The sequence below is a fragment of the Rosa rugosa genome, chromosome 3 (genome assembly GCF_958449725.1).
Source record: "Rosa rugosa chromosome 3, drRosRugo1.1, whole genome shotgun sequence".
Taxonomy (NCBI): domain Eukaryota; kingdom Viridiplantae; phylum Streptophyta; class Magnoliopsida; order Rosales; family Rosaceae; genus Rosa; species Rosa rugosa.
This window is the reverse complement of record NC_084822.1, coordinates 55569749-55586363: the sequence shown is the minus strand read 5'-3', so window position 1 is coordinate 55586363 and position 16615 is coordinate 55569749. Positions and strand designations below refer to the sequence as shown.

Below are 16615 nucleotides of genomic sequence, written 5' to 3'. Positions count from 1 at the left end.
TTTCGCTCTGCTCGACCTACAACGTTGAGTATCGACTTGGTGACACAAGACAAAGTCCTCACCACGAGGCACAGAAGACCCCCACGACGAGGTTGGTGCTCTCCTCTTCTACAGTCGCTCAAAAGAAGTCAGGTCAGCCCCCGACGACCGCACCCAAAAGGTGCTGGCACCCCCTTCAGAAAAGAGACTGTTGACCAGCTGCAACAAAACTAGAGCCAAACAGAATCCACTGTTCGAGAAGCGGCCGAAGCAATTTGGGATCGGAAGGGAGTTACCTCCCAAGAGAGTTGACCTGATTCATTAAATTCCAAGGCTGTTTAGATTCAGAGGAAGAAAATGATCCTCCATCTTTGAATCAGTTCACCAAGACCCTTGACAAAAACCTCGCTAAGAGCCTGTTCCAGATGTTGTTGAAGTACAGGCCTGAGGACAAACCAGCGAAGAGCGTCTTTTGAAAAGACCCCTATATTCCTCCATACGGGACTTTCGTACGATAAGGTCGACGGCGAAATCTGATGCGGAGTTAGAGAATGTTGGGTGTTGGGATGTTGGGTGCGTTGAAATATAGGGGTAGACTTGAAAAAGTACGGATAAAAAGTGAATGTTGGGTGTGTTTAGATTTTTACTGGGTCTATTTAGAAAGACCCAAAAAAAAAATGACTTATACCATTTAGCCCAAATTTGCCCTAAACCACCCAAAAAGGCCCAAGCCCATATCTGAAAAAACAAATCAGAGCCCAAGCCCAATGAGAGGTTACCCTAGCAGCCAAACCAAAATCACGGCACTTGTCCTTGCCTCCGCTGACGCACCAGTAGGCCTGGCATTTAAACCCGTAACCCGCAAACCCGCACGATAAAAACCCGCACAAACCCGCCCGTTTATTAATCCAGGTTAAGAAAAACCTGCACGCAAAAAACATGCAAATTAACGGGCCTTGCGTGCTAAACCCGTTAACTCAAAACCCTTCCCAAAAACTCATTTAGACTCTTTCTGTCTTTCGGCAACAACAGACTACGCGAGCACAGTAGCCTCCACAAACAACCCTTTTCTTTTCCGTCACCCAAAACCTGATTCTCTCTCTCTCTCTCTCTCTGTTTTGCTTCCTCTCTCCAAAGCTATTCACTTTCTTACAGTTTTGGGATTTTGCTGCGCTCCCAATTTCTCAAGGTATTGGAACTTTGATTGGTTTTGAGATGTGGGTTTTGTCTTAGAGATATAGGAATGTTCTGCGTTTTGATATTACAGAGGAATGTTTGGTTTTGGCGACTGATTCTTTAAACTTGGTGATGGATTTGTAAACAGTTTGTTGTACTCACATATCTGTAAACAATTGTTTTTAGCGTATTAATATTACTGTTTTTGTTTGGTATTTATTTGTTCGGAACAATTGTTTGGGATTTCTTAAAATCGTCCTTGGAGGACTGCTTTATATACAGCACCTTATGACTATGGCTTCAGATCTAATACTACTTTTTTTTTTTTTGGTCCGAATCTAATACTACTTTGACTATGACAATTAAATAGTTATGCAAAGCCAATATTTACCTTTTGAATGTTGGAATCTCCTTTTTATGTTTGAATGGTAATTAATTGTATATTCTTGTTTCGTTCTTATAGGCAACTTGATTGCCTTTCAATGTCAAAAAAGCTACTTGCAGCACATTGTGATATAGTAATGTTGTTGTCAAAAAAATTATATACATAACTCTTAACTAGTTCTAGTTGCTTTGATAAAAAAAAAAGTAAAAAAAAAAAAAAAATTCTGTTTATGGGTCTAAAGTCTTACCAGGTTTTAACGGGTTCCAACGGACCTAATAAAACCCAGCCCAAAAATTCCGTTCTCATATTTGTTAACTTTATTCAGAGTCTCCCCTGTCCGCCGAAAAGCACAGAGAGAATTTGGTATTCCACGATTCCGGCCCATCTATTTCACCGGTGGCAATGTCTCCAGATCGGAAAATCGAGCACGTCGCCGTGAGATGAACCTGAAGGTTTAGTTTGCTTCTCTTTCATCCTTTCTGTTTTACTTGAATTTCTGCATAACTCGTTTGTAATTTGGTTGAATCTGGTTCTGAAGTTCGGTGCTTTTTTTAATCCACTGGTCTGTTTACTAATTCTGGAATTATGTTCTTATTAATATGAATTCGTCTGTCTATAGCTTTGCTTTAACCACTGATTCAGGTGAAAACCTCCGAATGTGTGTTTACAAATGAGTAAGATTTGTTGTTCCACACATTTTACTGAAATTCAAAAAGAAACCAAAATGAAAGGTCAGCCACTAGAATCATGAATCAAGCTCAAACCTTTTATATATTTTGCCCTAAATGCGTCCTATCTGCGGTTTAACATGGAGTACGGTGAAATGGGGCTAGATTTGTGTGGACCAAATGTATAACTGGAAATTTCGAATTTTCGTGCTGGATGTCGATATCCTTGTTAGTAGTAGAATCTTGTTAGCTTAGCAACTCTTTTTAATCTAGGTTTTTTTGGCAGTTGTTTCATTGTTAGGATAGGTATAGTTGTGTGGTGTGGCAATTTGAATCCAAGCTTTGAGATGAATGTGCTGGCCATCATTTTATACAGTTACGGATGGTGATTTAGATTTCTATAAAGAAGTTACTCAGAAAATTTCATTTCATATGCAGTGGAAAGTTAATCTGATTAGCAAGTAGAGCTCCCCACCATGGTGCTTGGCAATCAGTCCATTCGCGAAACTCACTATGACATACTATCTGTGAAGGAAGATGCTAGCTATGAAGATATCAGAACAAGCTACAGATCTGCCATACTTAATAGTCATCCTGATAAATTACAAGCTACATCTGAGTCGGGAGATAGATTCTTGAAGGTGCAAAAGGCTTGGGAAATCCTCAGTGATTCGAGGTCTCGTGCACTATATGACAATATGCTAATAGCTTCTAGACATGACACTTTTGTAGCCGATGATATCAGCTTAGAAGACGTGATGGCTGAAGATGCAGGAGACGTCATTCAGCTATTTTACCAGTGTCGATGTGGTGATTATTACTTTGTTGATTCTTTGGAGTTGGAGAAAATGGGGTATGCTTTGTTAAGAGATGGTAGCAAGCTATCTTTTGAGGCACAAAATGCTTTGCCGGCATCACTAGTCCTTCCTTGTGGGTCTTGTTCTTTGAAAGTTCGGATATTAATCAATCCAGACGATTTTGTTTCTATTGATCATCACTGAATGTGGTGATGAAATATCTTGTTTGAAAGACTTTAAATACAAAAGCCAGCACAAAATTTCGAATGGTTATATTGTCGCGAGCGGATTCCATGCGACTATAAGCAAATACGCAATAGCTCTTGAGTTTTGATTAATTGAACCGAGAGCTTGGAGTTGAGAAAGAGTATCTAGAGGTACCCAAGAGTCTAAGACAACGTTTTCCCACAAACAAGTTGTCGGCACAAGTCATTTTTCAATTTATTTAATAAAACCCATGCCGAAGTAATTGAGGTCAGAAAATTCTGTTTTCTTATACTTCAATAATAGCATGATCTTTGCGTCTCAAATCTCCAAATTGGGTCTAGCAATTCTCCATCCGATCAAGTTTTCACTAATTCAAGAAATTTGAACGCCTACTTCCCTCTTACCCGGTAAGATTTCTTCATAGGGTAATCAAATTCGTATTAAGTAGAAAGATTCAATTTTTTTTTTTTTTTTTTTGGGCTAAAGTCTGTTTAGTCCCTGTACTATGTATCTCTCATCGTTTCAGTCCCTGACATTCCAATTTAATCTGAAAAGTCCCTGAGGTCTCAATTTCCGTCTAATAGGTCCTTTCCGCGGGAAATTAGCAATTGGCCTTGGGTGAAATGTCCAATATACCCCTCAGTTATTTCTTTTTCCTTTTTTTTCCTTTTTAATTTTTTTTTTCTTTTTTTCTTTTTTCTTTTTCCTTTTTAATTTCATTTTTCCTTTTTTTATTTTTATTTTTTTCCTTTTTCCATTTTAATTTCTTTTTTCTTTTTCCTTTTTAATTTCTTTTTTTCCTTTTTTCTTTTTCTTTTTCATTTCTTTTTTGCTTTTTAATTTCTTTTTTTCCTTTTTTATTTTTCCTTTTTAATTTATTTTTTGCTATTTCTTCTTTTTTTCTTTTTCGTTTTGCCTACTTTCTACTTCCCCAACCCACCAATCCCATTCCGATCAAACTCCACAATCCATCTGTTTCCCAATCAGTTTGGAAATTCGCCGCTAAACCACTCCCCTCTTGTTTTCACAGCCTACTTCTCTCTCTCCCACTCAAATCCCACTTTCTCTCTCCACATCAAGCCTCAATTTAGAAACTTTTCACTGAAAATTACCATTTTTTAACTTTTCACTGAAAACTACCATTTTTTCAAATTCTGAGGTTTTTGGGTGTTGCTCAAAATGGTGATTTGGATTTTGAGTTTGGTTGAAATGGTGGTTTTTGATGGCCAAGTTGACAAAAACCAGAAGTGAAGAAGAAGAATAGTGATGGAAAAGAAAAATGGCCGCTGGCGTGGAGAACAAGAATTGGGGTTTCGGGTCGATCTGGATTGGTTCGCCGACGTGGCGCTACTGATGCAGCAGAATACGATGATCATTAAAAAGGAAAAAGAAAAAAAAAAAAAAAAAAAAAAAATTAACAAGGAAAAAAGAAATTAAAATGGAAAAAGGAAAAAAATAAAAATAAAAGGAAAAAGAAAAAAAAAAGAAATAAAAAAGAAACAAGAAAAAAAAGAAATTAAAAAGGAAAAAGAAAAAAGAAACAAGAAAAAAAAGAAATTAAAAAGGAAAAAGAAAAAAGAAAAAAAAAGAAATTAAAATGGAAAAAGGAAAAAAAATAAAAATAAAAAAGAAAAAAGAAAAAAGAAAAAAAAGAAATTAAAAAGGAAAAAGAAAAAAAGGAAAAAAAAAAATTAAAAAGGAAAAAAAAGAAAAAAGAAATAACTGAGGGGTATATTGGACATTTCACCCAAGGCCAATTCCTAATTTCCCGCGGTAAGGACCTATTAGACGGAAATTGAGACCTCAGGGACTTTTCAGATTAAATTGGAATGTCAGGGACTGAAACGATGAGAGAGGCATAGTACAGGGACTAAACAGACTTTAGCCCTTTTTTTTTTATTAAAGATTGTGTTTTTGAGCAATCCTGAATTGGAAACAGGTTCTGATCCCAACTCCCGGAAATGGGTTCTTCCCAGAAAAGCTCCCAATGGAGGAGCGTCTTCGACGGCGTGAAACTCAAGACCATCCCATCAGTGCCAGAAGCTCTAATGGCCGAGATCAACACTGCAATTTGCAATCTTGAATACGCACGCGCCTCTGTTCTTCTCGAATCTACGTCCCCTTCTTCTTCCTCTTCTTCAATCTCGAAGAATGAGAGCTCTGCTCAACCTCAGTTTGATGCCCGGAAAGCGGATCAGGCTTACAAGGCAGGCTGTGCTGCCTTGGCTGCTGGGAAGCTCGATGAGGCTCTTCTGTCATTGAATGTTTCGCTTTCGAAATGCCCACCTGATCAGACCTCTGCCGTTGCGAAGCTTCATTCGCTTATCTCTCTCACATCTCAGCAGCTGCACAAACCCACCAACTGAATTGATTGATGCAGCTTTTCAGGTGTTGTATCAGTGCTCCAGAGAACCGTTGGATCAGCTTATTGTAGACTGTATAGAGTTTTAACACTCGGAAACCCTGTAGAACTTTCGCCATGTTTTCTGCCTAGTTTGGAGTCATAATGTTATAATGGCAATGCACCTTTTGGTGACAAAAGTTGGTATGTGGTTTTGGAAATAGGAATGTGGAGCTATTAAATGAATCTAAGTAGATAGGAAGGTGATGGCTTTCATGTGGTTGCGACTTGTGAGCATTACAGCTCAATGTAGGGTGGTTGATCACTGTCTAAGATCAAAGACGTGTTTGATTTTTTTGATATTTGAGATGATATGGTTTCTGTTATGATGTGTCATTAAGAAATAAATTTGCATTACTGTTGCTAGATTGAAAATGGAGGAAAGCAGAGGCTTAATTATGTGGATACATAATACAGATCATGATATTGATATGAACCTGCCATGTTACTTGACAACAGTTCTGCTAAGTGTCATTTCTGCATTAATAGGGCTTTTAAAGAGTTCAACAGTTGATTAACCAGTAGTATAGGCCTGATGTTTCTTTAGTTACTAGAATTTAATGCCCAGGAAATCATTGGTGTTAGATTAATTTACCCATGACGGTTCTCTGTGGTAATTTCCTTCGATATCCTAATGTTAGATGAGTCTGGAAATGTAATACTTCGGCTTTGTAGTCTTTTCTAGCCTCACTTGTTTGAGATGTTTTACTGCCTGCAAATCTCATGTTATTTGTGTGAGAAAACAATGCCAATTTACCCTTGATAATCGGATTAAACACCAAGAAGTTTGTTTGTCTGTTCTTCATGAAAATGAAATAGTTTAGGCACGGAAGCTAAATTTCTTTTGTTAATTACGTCGTTTTCCAGCAAGATAGCTTTAAAAGGGACAAGGGAATCACTGATGGCAAATTTGACAAAGAGCAATTTGGGGTTTGGTAATGCGTCCTAGTTCCCCATGACTTCAGGCTAAAGTGAAAAGATTTAAGCCACAGAAGAAGCACTAAATACAGGAAAATCAAGAAACCGAAGAATTAATTTGTTTTTGTCTTTAATGGATCTTATGAGGATAGGGGCGTTTTGAACCTGAAAAGGAAGTTTACACACTATCGATGGTGGTTATTTGTTAAAACGTCTACTGCTTTTTTAGCTTAGTCTTTACCTCAAAGGATAGAAAAAATGCAATATATTCCCCTTCGAATAAGCTCCAACGCCACTATCAGGCAAGCAAAGGTCAAGTTGTACATCAAGACGAGTAAGAATAGAGCATTAAACATCACTAGTTTTGCTGAAATCTTTGCGCTTTGCAACTCAAAAAAGCACCATTAACTCCTATCTGAAAAGGAAAAAGCGCCATTAACTCCAACCATGAGCATCTTTTATCACGAGGAGGAAGAGGTACCAAACCCTTCAAAAAGGTGCAAATTTCTTGCTACATGTCTGATGGATGCGTTTTCCAACTGGAATATGTCCCGACGGCTTCAAACTGCGAGCCCAGAAGCAGAGGGTTACCCAACAAGTGATGACTTTGATGATGAACAGGAAGTAGTCACTCAAACCTGAATGAAGATTATATTTACATGGAAGTTTTTAGTTTTCATTCTCTTGCTAACCCATCGATATTTTTTGTATCAGCTAATTGTATCTGCAATTCGGAGCCGTGCAATGGAAAAGCTGAAGCGCAAGCCGAGCGGTTTGAGTTTGACAGATAGCTTCTCCTGGGTCTACTCTACGAAAACTGGAGAATTATTCATAACTCAGAATGGAGTGCAAAAAAAAGAGTGTGAAGATGAAGAAGCTGATGAGACTGAAGAGTTTTTAACAGTGGCAAGTTGCTTCTCTTGCTGCTCATCAAGTGCTGCTGCAAGTAAGGATGTGTTTCTCTCTGTCAAGACAAGCCTTTCAAGATGTTCGAGCCTTGATGGTTTTGAGTTCAACTTCAACGATTTTCAGAAGAGGCAGTCCATAATTCAACAGCTGTGCCATTGTGAGGGTTGGCCGTTTGGTCTCTGCCGAAAGGCTGTGTTGCTTCCACCTCTGCCCAAGTCTCCATCTGAGTCGTGGACATGGCGCAAAGGGATTGTAACAAAATCGAAGAGCTTACCCTCCAAATCACACACAAGCTGAAACACCAAATCTAGTGCGTACTTAGAAACGCATGCGTATGCTGAATAAGAATGCAATTACAATTACAATTACAATAAAGTTTCCCTGTAATACCATATGATCCATTTCATTGTGATCTCTGGAAATTCTACAAGCTAATGTAGTACTGTAGTATTTTTTATAAGATATTTATCAAATATGGAATTCTACAAGCAGATAATAGCAGTGGTTGCAATGTGTACTAATCATCTAGATGAAACTGTCAGATAAAACAAGATCTAAAGAATGGATTCCCTTGTTACATTTCACAATAACTGTCGCATTGCAGATGAGATGAACTACACGAGGGGTTTTCTTCATTCTGTTTTTTCAAATATATATAATCAATAATGTGCATTTGTTGACCTGGTGCTCCATCATTTGGTAAGCAAAACTCAACCAGAAGCAAAAGAAACTGATCAAAAACATATCAGAAAAGCAATAGCATGATTGCATTATTCCATTCATAGATCAACAACACAAACATGCTCTTATTAACTGCCATCAAAACCTAAACATCAAGGTTTTCTACGAGAGTTCGATTGGCCTGATTTCAATTACAAACATGATTGGGAAACACGGGAAATCTTCCAGTTACAGTAAATAATCCAAAACTCTGTGGCTAAGCTCTTTGCTCAACATATGACCCTGACAGTCCAGAAGTTCCAAGAACACTGACCTGCAATCAATACACAAAATCATTTTAGTTAGTAAACAAATATATATGCTCTGATTCACAGGCCACATGTGAATGTGCAAAATAGCAGTCCCTAAAATGCAGGACTAAACAACTACTACATGCCTTTCTTCAAAATTAGGATACAAAATCATGAGGTAGTAGAAAACAGATTTGTATAAGATCACACACTACATGTGAATGTGCTAAATAACAGTGCCTATATCGCAGGTAAAGTAAGCATTTCCAAGGTTTATATCAGTACCTTTCCCCACTCAGAACCAATGCCACTACACCTCATCTTCAAGTATATCAGCCTGGTTCCCAGCTCAGTCTCCACCTTCTTCCTCAAATAGGTCTCGTCAGGCCCAAATGAATCCAAATAGGCAGCGTAGCGACCGTAAATCGTCTTCAGAGCATTCACATACTCATCTGACAACGGCTTCACATCCTACACAAACATTTCAAAACAAACACATCAAAACAATTTCACACACCCAAGAAAAACAAAACAGCAAATCCCCTAACCAACCCTACTCCAATACCTCTCCACTCAGACCGACACTGTCATCCATATCCATCTTCAACTGCATAACCATCCCTCCAAACTCCTCCACAGCTTCGGCCGCACGCAACACATTCATGAGATGCTCTTTGCCAGTCTGATCATCAGTGTTCTTAGACAATGCTGCCTTAACTTCACGGACGACAAGCTTAGGGAGCTCATCCCAACTTGCAGCCATCAAGTCCTTAAAAGCATTAAGCAGCACAGGGTCTTTAATCTCAGGAAAATGACCCACATCGTTACTGGAAAACCGCCTACTCCCCAAACTGGTTGAAAGAGGAGACCTGTGTTCATCTGTACATGATACTAATCAAGAACCAAACTTTAAAATGAAATAACACCCTAATCTTCTGCATCCCTCACACAAATTCAGATACATATTGAAACCCAATTGGGTTTTTTACTTTTACATCATATCTTATATGCGATCAATAAAAATTGGGTCTTGATTTGTAATAAAGAAAATTGAGGTGGAATGGATAAGGGGAAGTACCGGAAGACTGGTTCTTGGAGTTTGGGGAAGCGAAACTGAAGAGGGTTCGAGCAGCGCCGGCGGAGTGGTGGTGAGGTTGGTGACGTGGCAGCTGCTGGGTGGCGGCGGCGACGGCGGCTGTTCGGTAAGATCTGGAAGAGAGTGAACGGCAGAGCGATCTGAGAGCTATCATCTTCTCCATTATTTGGTTGACGGTTTTGCCACCAAAAAACAATCGACGGGGAAAAGCGGAGAGAGGAGGTAGCACTGGGAATGTGAAGGTGACACTTTTCGACAATGGCAGTTCAGGTGAAATAGAGTATGGGCTTTTGGATTGGGTTGGGCTACTGATCCAAACCTTCAATTTGGGCTCACTGTAAGCCCAACTGAGTGTTTCTTCAAAAGAGTTTAAGATTGAATGTGGAGTCATTTTTCTTAGTATCACCCGGTCCCTTCCTAATGCCGGTAAGATTTGAACCCGTGGCTTCTATAGTTTTAGCTAAGCCAATTATCCAACATGTCACGGCTCACAGGCCACGGCAGAGTGAAACAATGAAAAGTCACATCAGATTGAAAAATATGAACTTATAGTCAAAATTAAAGGACAAGCAGCGGCAAAATGAAACAGTGAAAAACCCATCTCAAATTGTGAACTAAATCAAAATCATAGGACACAGGATTCACCGGCCATAATTCTGCATTTCACGCAACTCTTTTTATCTTTTAATAATCAAAGACTTCAAACTTCAAGCAGTTATAGTAGTCACCGATCAATTATTGGACTAGTATCACCGCCTATTGAACATTGTTTAATGACGCTCAATCACTTTCTTCAAAGTCACAAACCAATATGTCACAGCTCACAGGCAACGGCAAAGTAAAACAATGAAAAACTCACATCAGATCATAAACTTAGTCATAATTGTAGGATATAATATTCACCGACCATAATAATATATCTCAAGCAAATCTTTTGTTCTTTTTAATAAAGAAAGACTTTAAAGTTCAAACTTCAAACATAACATTGATGGTCACTAATCACTTATTGGACAAGTATACAAGCCACATCTTTCATCTTGTTGAACATTATTTAATGAAGCTCGATCACTTAAAGTCACAAACCGGCGCTCAGTCACAAACCAACTAATATTCAATCAAGAATTTTGTTGTTAGGTGCTATTCAATCAAGAATTTTGTTGGTAGGTGCTTACATACATGTTATACTCAGTTTCAATGAATTAATCTATTTGTTTCCCGCTTTGTTTAATCTTTAGCTTCCGGTTTATTATAAATTATTGGTACCCAGCAGAAGAAGAACGCCAAAATACACCTACAACTTGGAATGGAAATAATGCAAGTCTGATCACGCAAAACATGGCGACAAAAGCTTCTTTTCCCCCTTCATCCTTTTAGCACAGTTGTACAAAACCTCTTCTCTATATAATTCAACTCATAGGTGTCTGTGTCCGTCAAAACTCATAGGTGTCTCTCTTCCTCATCTCCTTCTTAATTAATGGGTTCCAGTGAAGTCTCTCTTGAAGTTCCTCCATACGCGCGAGTACTCAAAGATGGAACAATTGAGAGACTTGCCGGAACCCAAGTTGTTCCGGCCGGGTTAGACCCTCAAACCGGAGTTTTGTCCAAAGACATCGTGATTTTCCCACAAACCGGTGTCTCAGCTAGACTTTACCGACCAAATATCACCGCTACGGACCAAAAGCTTCCTTTGATCGTTTACTATCATGGTGGAGCTTTTTGCATAGCTTCAGCTGCCGACCCACTCTACCACAACTGCCTTAGCATGCTTGTTGCTGAGGCCAGAGCCATTGCTGTTTCTGTTAATTACAGATTAGCCCCTGAGCATCCACTGCCGATTGCCTATGAGGATTCTTGGGCAGTGCTTCAATGGGTTTTTGGTGGTGAAGATCGTGACGATTGGGTTAAGGATCATGTTGATTTTGAGCGAGTGTTCTTGGTGGGAGATAGTGCTGGGGCTAATATTGCACACCACTTGGCCTTGCGGGTCAAGAAGTCCGACCCGGATCCAAAGCTGAAGATTGCTGGGATTGGGCTGATCCATCCTTATTTCTGGGGGAAAGATCCGATTGGCCGGGAGGTGGCGGATTCGTTCAGGAAGTCAATGGTGGACACGTGGTGGAATTTCGTCTGCCCATCGGAGAAAGAGGGTGATGACCCGCTTATTAACCCGTTTCTTGACGGAGCCCCGAGTCTGGAGGGGTTGGCTTGTGGTAAGGTGCTTGTTCTTGTTGCAGGAAATGACATATTGAGGGACAGAGGGAGGCTTTATTATGATGACTTGGTGAAGAGCAACTGGGCAGGAAGCAAAGAGTTGATTGAAACAGAAGGGGAAGACCATGTGTTCCATATCTTCAATCCCAATTGTGAAAAGGCCAAGAGCTTGATCAAGCATTTGGGTTCTTTCATAAACCAAAACTAGTGCAAATTCAATGGAAGAAGAGGTGGAAAGGAGGATGCTTTTTGGACAACGTGATCTTTATGAAAAAATACTGTATTGAAAGAAAATTTTCCGGGGTTGGATTCCTTGTCATTCTTGAATATGCTAATATTCCAATGTACTTGTTCATACTGTTTCTTGGTTTTTGGTGGTATTCAACTCGTAAGCTGATTGGCCTTGCATATGCAATAAACAGTTGCAATTTCAGTAGCCTACACCCAGTCCAAATTTAAGTTTTTTCACGGGTCTTATATTATCCAACTTAACTTATTGGTCAGACACAGAAATGAATTCAAATCTAGATGTATATTTTATGAAAATGTGTTTCGCATTGCCATGAAAATGAGTTACTCTAGTTGATACTGAATGATGAGTGAAGCAATTCAATCAATTTCACACCGTAAATTTAAAGAAACATGGTAAAACTGGTAACTGGGAATGAAAATCAGGAAACACAAACTTTCGTGCATACACCTTAAGTTTGTCTAAAACAAGTCTTACACGTTCAGTACTGAAGACTCAGTTTTGCACACTAGCATGCTGAAGTCTAGAACACAACAGTATCGAGCATTGTTCCCAAGGTCTGCACTATGTTTGAGGACATTAAGTTGGAGACATGTTCTTCAAGGTGCTTCTTGGCATCTTGTCTTCCCACATTTGCAATTGCAAGCTTCTCTGGTGACAACTCATCCTCCTCCTGCACGGCCTTGTTGTATTTGACAGCTAGGCTCAACATCTCCTGCAAAACCCAAATGAAAGAAAGAACCATGACTTTGTAGTTTGTACACTAAATAGTCTGTACCCAATCGAAATCAGCAACAATTTTCGAACTTGCTGAAAAACAAGTCCAACTTACGGAGCAAGAGAGGTGGAATCTATAGCCAAATGGTTGGCACAACAACCTCCATTTAAAGAAAAAATAAAATAAAATAAAATATTTTCTGCCAGTTTGTTCTAGGTTTTATTAGGTCAGGACTTGGATTTGTAACCAGAAAACCGGAGATGATCCTTTTCCAGTTATTCTTAAACTATAATCATAGTGTGTTTATGGACTGAAGGTCAGCCTACTGACATCTCCACAGTTAAAATTTGCATAATTGAACCCATGTACATCCTACAACTTGAAACCTCTTATCACAGATTTTCAGGTCTATGGTGTCCCTAAAATTGCCTTCCTTATCATCTCTGCCAGTGCCACCTACTCCTCATCTCACAAGCAACAGTCGGTCTATTAACAATGAATAAACTCAAACTTATCAAGAAAGAACGCCTAGAATACTCAATGCCAACAGAGTAACCTCTTCCATATTGTTAACTTAAACTACATATTGTTAGCTATAGATGCCAAATTGAATATAAAAAACCCATGACAGTACAAACCACTAATTTTGCAGTAGGCCAAATCTTTACTTACCTGAACAGTTTGCTCATTTGTTTTTGAATGAGTATCAAAACGCTTGAGGGTCAGCCCATCAGTCCATTTCTTCTTATGAAGGTTAAGCAACATCTTCTCCTCGAGTTCATTCTTCCTGTAATTGATTGCTATAGAGTAATAATGCCGGTTTAACCCATGGATCAAAGCCTGAAGAGAAAATTGCATTAAAGATCAGAAAGTTGCTACTGCAAACAATGGGGTACAAACTGACTCACTGGGAACTTACTTGAATAGATGGTTTATTAAGATGGCCCAGATTGGATGTGGTCTGCCGAGGTTCTTGACCGAGCATCATAGTCTGTGGGTTGATAAGGCGGAAGGCATCAATGACCACCTTCCCCTTCACACTCTGAATTGGATCCACCACCACAGCAACAGCACGTTGATTCAAAGCTTCAAAGCTCTAGAAAAGATTAAACGTACAAGATAACGCATTTGGGCAAGTACATAACCAACAAACAGCTAAATCTCTAGTCAAAGCTATCATCAATAAAGGAAGAATATTAAACCAATCCAAAAATGCAGGCACAGAGGAATGTTGTACACAAGCATAGCTTATTCTAATCCTTGGAAAGCCAAAGAGGAAAACTATGATAAGAAAGTAGGCTGAAGCTTATCTAGAACAATGCCTGATACAGCACCTACAAACTCCAATTATTTTCTTCATAACAATGACATCAATACAGAAATATATATGACGTACAACATCAAAAGAAACTAATAATCAATTAAAACCGATGCATGCTTACAAACTTGTATTATATCAAGAAGAAATAAACTTGTGTGAAATGAAAGAGGTAAAGTAATAAGAGTACAACCTGCTGCGTATTAATGTCCACACCAGATAGCCAACAGCCAAATCCAGGATGCGAATGGTACCACCCTACAACCATCTCCGGTCTGCATTGCCAACAAAAAGAATACAAAAGTGAAATCTATGGGCATATCTAACAAGACTGCAGAATGCGAAGAGCAAGCCATGACAGATTTATGCAAGCAACCAGTGTAGGTGGTCATCACCTATTATTACGTATCTCTTACACAAACTTCTTTTTTTACTCATAATCTCTCATGGATAATGAATCGTTCATTGGGATTAAGATTTCCCATAGGGAAAACAAATAAAAACCAAAGCCAAATACAAACTTCTCCTTATTCTAAATAGAGTTCCCTAATATGATTAGCTCCCTTACAGAAAAGGGTCCAACAGCGTCATACTGTTCCTCATTAACTGTTCATTGTCTAGTAAGCTTCTGCCACAATCAATTGCACATAGTATTTGCACAATGAACATAGAAAAGTAGCGGTCACAAGTTTATTACTCAAAACACAATTACAACAACTACCCTGCAGCTCATTAATAAAAATTAAAGAGCAGATACCTTCCAGTCTGCTTAAGCATATCGAGCATGTTAGTCTGGAAAACATGATCGACTGCTTCGACACTAACACCAGTACCACTCTGCGGCATAGCAAAGACATCCACAACTCGAACAGTGTACTCATCCACAAACTCTCCCAGCATCAAGCCCATGACCTCCATAGGAACCCCCGCTCTTCCTATTAAATTATCAAATTTCAAATAACCAGTAAGTAATCACTAAACAAAACTCGAATCAAAGTCTTTAAAATCCACCAAAAACCCTAATTGAGATCCGTAATGCACAATTTCGCTACTATTCATAACCACAGCAGCTTAGACAGATTTCCCAAGTCCACACATCAATTCAAAGCTAAGAAACAACAAAACCAAACCCTAATTAGGGATTCAGATTCGAGCTAACACAAGTCTAGAAGACGAGGGACGAGACCGTACCGTGCTTGAGCATCTTCAACAGCGCGAGTGAGGAGATGTAGACCTGCTCGGAGGAATCGAGAGTGGGCGAATCCGGCGGTGGGTGGCCCAATGCTCCTCCGGCGCCGGCGAACATCCTCTGTAGCCTCTCCATCCCTGACATTAAGCTCTTTGTTTTCTTTTTTTGGTTTTTAGAATAGCCCTCTGCTTTCTTTTCTAGCAAGACAGCTCTAGCTTAAAGCTTTATATCGCTGGGTAAAAACTATATCTGCAGTAAAATTATTTATATCGGTGAAAAAAAGTTTCGGGTCATTTCACTGGTCCAGTCAGGATTAGGATAATGGGCAATGTAATCTTAGATTGCAAACCAATAAGCAGGCCGAAGGGCAAAAGTCTCTTAAAGTTGGAGCCCAAATACTGGCCTGGACATAAGAAGGCCCAAGCTTATCTAGTAGAGACTAAGACCTGTGTATAAATGAAGGGTGTGTTTGGGATTGGTTTTTGGAGATTCAAAAATGTTATTGTGGAATTTCAAAAGTACTTTCGGACTTTGAAGAAACAATTTCAAACGGACCTAATGTTTATCAAATTAATCGGCCAGACGAAAGGCTTCGAATATGTCAATCATTTCAACTATTTATTATATAGTTTTCAATATTGTTTCTACTAATTTTGCGTCTGAATGCAGCTTAACACCGAAAGAATGAGAAGATAGAACTAAAGACTTTTCTTTGTTAACTAGTTTGCAGAAAAACTGGCCCATGCTTCTCAAATTACTGTTGAAAATATAAATTCTACATGCAAAAATAAAGACATTGTGTGTAGGTTATTAGGGATTTGGGTAAACTCCGCTCGTTGTCTATTAGTTTTAGTTGTGAAGCCTAAATTACTTTATTATGGTATCAGAGTTAGGTTATCCCACGTGTCAATATCTCGCAGTCACATGGGCTCTGTTTGAACCCAAAATGAGCATTTTGGCCTGACAAGGCGTGTCTTGGAGAAATTGAGCCAATATCAGTGGCTCAAGCTATATATTGTCGACAAGTTCGAGATATATTATTTAGATGCTAAATAAAGCCTACCTGCAGAATTATGGAAGATTATGCGAGCCGCAAGAAAAGGAAATGATGGAAGCATGGAAATGAAAAATTAACTTTAGCACATTTTCCTACTTCGATTAGGAGAAACCGAGCTAAACAAGAAAGGAGGGGCGGCAGACTAAGAGCAAGTTCACCCGTTGGGTCACCGGGTCACTTACTATTCACTACTTTTTAGTGTATATTTTCATTTTCTGGGTCACGAAATACACTGTGCTCGTGACCCAGGGCACGAAATACACTGTGCTCGTGACCCAGAGGGTGAAATTAACACTAAAAAGCAGTGAATAGTGGGTGATCTGGTGACCCAACGAGTGAACTTGCTCTAACCAAACGAAATCCAA

The 16615-nt window shown here is 39.1% G+C and overlaps 5 protein-coding genes across 5 annotated transcripts; 3 read left to right on the top strand and 2 right to left on the bottom strand.

The window, feature by feature from the left end:
- The first annotated feature begins 1834 nt into the window (after positions 1-1834).
- LOC133740371 (uncharacterized) lies at positions 1835-5937 on the top strand. The gene is made up of 3 exons (XM_062168319.1): positions 1835-1992; positions 2647-3619; positions 5152-5937. The coding sequence occupies exon 2, from the start codon at positions 2685-2687 to the stop codon at positions 3207-3209; it is 525 nt and encodes a 174-aa protein (XP_062024303.1). The 5' UTR covers positions 1835-1992; positions 2647-2684; the 3' UTR covers positions 3210-3619; positions 5152-5937.
- Positions 5938-6785: 848 nt separating this feature from the next.
- On the top strand, positions 6786-7936 carry LOC133738771 (uncharacterized). The gene is made up of 2 exons (XM_062166383.1): positions 6786-7155; positions 7246-7936. Exons 1-2 carry the CDS (start codon positions 6979-6981, stop codon positions 7735-7737), a joined length of 669 nt encoding a protein of 222 aa, XP_062022367.1. The 5' UTR covers positions 6786-6978; the 3' UTR covers positions 7738-7936.
- Positions 7937-8183: 247 nt separating this feature from the next.
- On the bottom strand, positions 8184-9913 carry LOC133738770 (succinate dehydrogenase subunit 5, mitochondrial). The gene is made up of 4 exons (XM_062166382.1): positions 9490-9913; positions 8977-9290; positions 8697-8882; positions 8184-8434 (listed from the first exon to the last, which is right to left on the bottom strand). Exons 1-4 carry the CDS (start codon positions 9896-9898, stop codon positions 8378-8380), a joined length of 966 nt encoding a protein of 321 aa, XP_062022366.1. The 5' UTR covers positions 9899-9913; the 3' UTR covers positions 8184-8377.
- Positions 9914-10737: 824 nt separating this feature from the next.
- LOC133738082 (probable carboxylesterase 2) lies at positions 10738-12110 on the top strand. The gene has a single exon (XM_062165522.1). The coding sequence runs from the start codon at positions 10982-10984 to the stop codon at positions 11924-11926; it is 945 nt and encodes a 314-aa protein (XP_062021506.1). The 5' UTR covers positions 10738-10981; the 3' UTR covers positions 11927-12110.
- A 279-nt stretch (positions 12111-12389) lies between these two features.
- On the bottom strand, positions 12390-15403 carry LOC133738083 (26S proteasome non-ATPase regulatory subunit 14 homolog). Its single transcript, XM_062165523.1, has 6 exons — positions 15196-15403; positions 14762-14939; positions 14198-14279; positions 13606-13782; positions 13359-13526; positions 12390-12683 (listed from the first exon to the last, which is right to left on the bottom strand). The coding sequence occupies exons 1-6, from the start codon at positions 15335-15337 to the stop codon at positions 12492-12494; spliced, it is 939 nt and encodes a 312-aa protein (XP_062021507.1). The 5' UTR covers positions 15338-15403; the 3' UTR covers positions 12390-12491.
- Between the last annotated feature and the right edge of the window lie 1212 nt (positions 15404-16615).

Excerpts from the sequence above, each read along its gene's own strand:
- LOC133740371 (XM_062168319.1), top strand. The coding sequence starts at position 2,685 with ATGGTGCTTGGCAATCAGTCCATTCGCGAAACTCACTATGACATACTA.
- LOC133738771 (XM_062166383.1), top strand. The coding sequence starts at position 6,979 with ATGAGCATCTTTTATCACGAGGAGGAAGAGGTACCAAACCCTTCAAAA. Across the intron at positions 7,156-7,245 it reads ACTTTGATGATGAACAGGAA|CTAATTGTATCTGCAATTCG; the intron begins GTAGTCACTCAA and ends TTTTTGTATCAG.
- LOC133738770 (XM_062166382.1), bottom strand. The coding sequence starts at position 9,898 with ATGACTCCACATTCAATCTTAAACTCTTTTGAAGAAACACTCAGTTGG. Across the intron at positions 8,883-8,976 it reads GTGTCGGTCTGAGTGGAGAG|GATGTGAAGCCGTTGTCAGA; the intron begins GTATTGGAGTAG and ends ATGTTTGTGTAG. Across the intron at positions 8,435-8,696 it reads TTGGTTCTGAGTGGGGAAAG|GTCAGTGTTCTTGGAACTTC; the intron begins GTACTGATATAA and ends TATTGATTGCAG.
- LOC133738082 (XM_062165522.1), top strand. The coding sequence starts at position 10,982 with ATGGGTTCCAGTGAAGTCTCTCTTGAAGTTCCTCCATACGCGCGAGTA.
- LOC133738083 (XM_062165523.1), bottom strand. The coding sequence starts at position 15,337 with ATGTCAGGGATGGAGAGGCTACAGAGGATGTTCGCCGGCGCCGGAGGA. Across the intron at positions 14,280-14,761 it reads ATGCTTAAGCAGACTGGAAG|ACCGGAGATGGTTGTAGGGT; the intron begins GTATCTGCTCTT and ends TTGGCAATGCAG. Across the intron at positions 12,684-13,358 it reads CAAATGAGCAAACTGTTCAG|GAGATGTTGAGCCTAGCTGT; the intron begins GTAAGTAAAGAT and ends TGGGTTTTGCAG.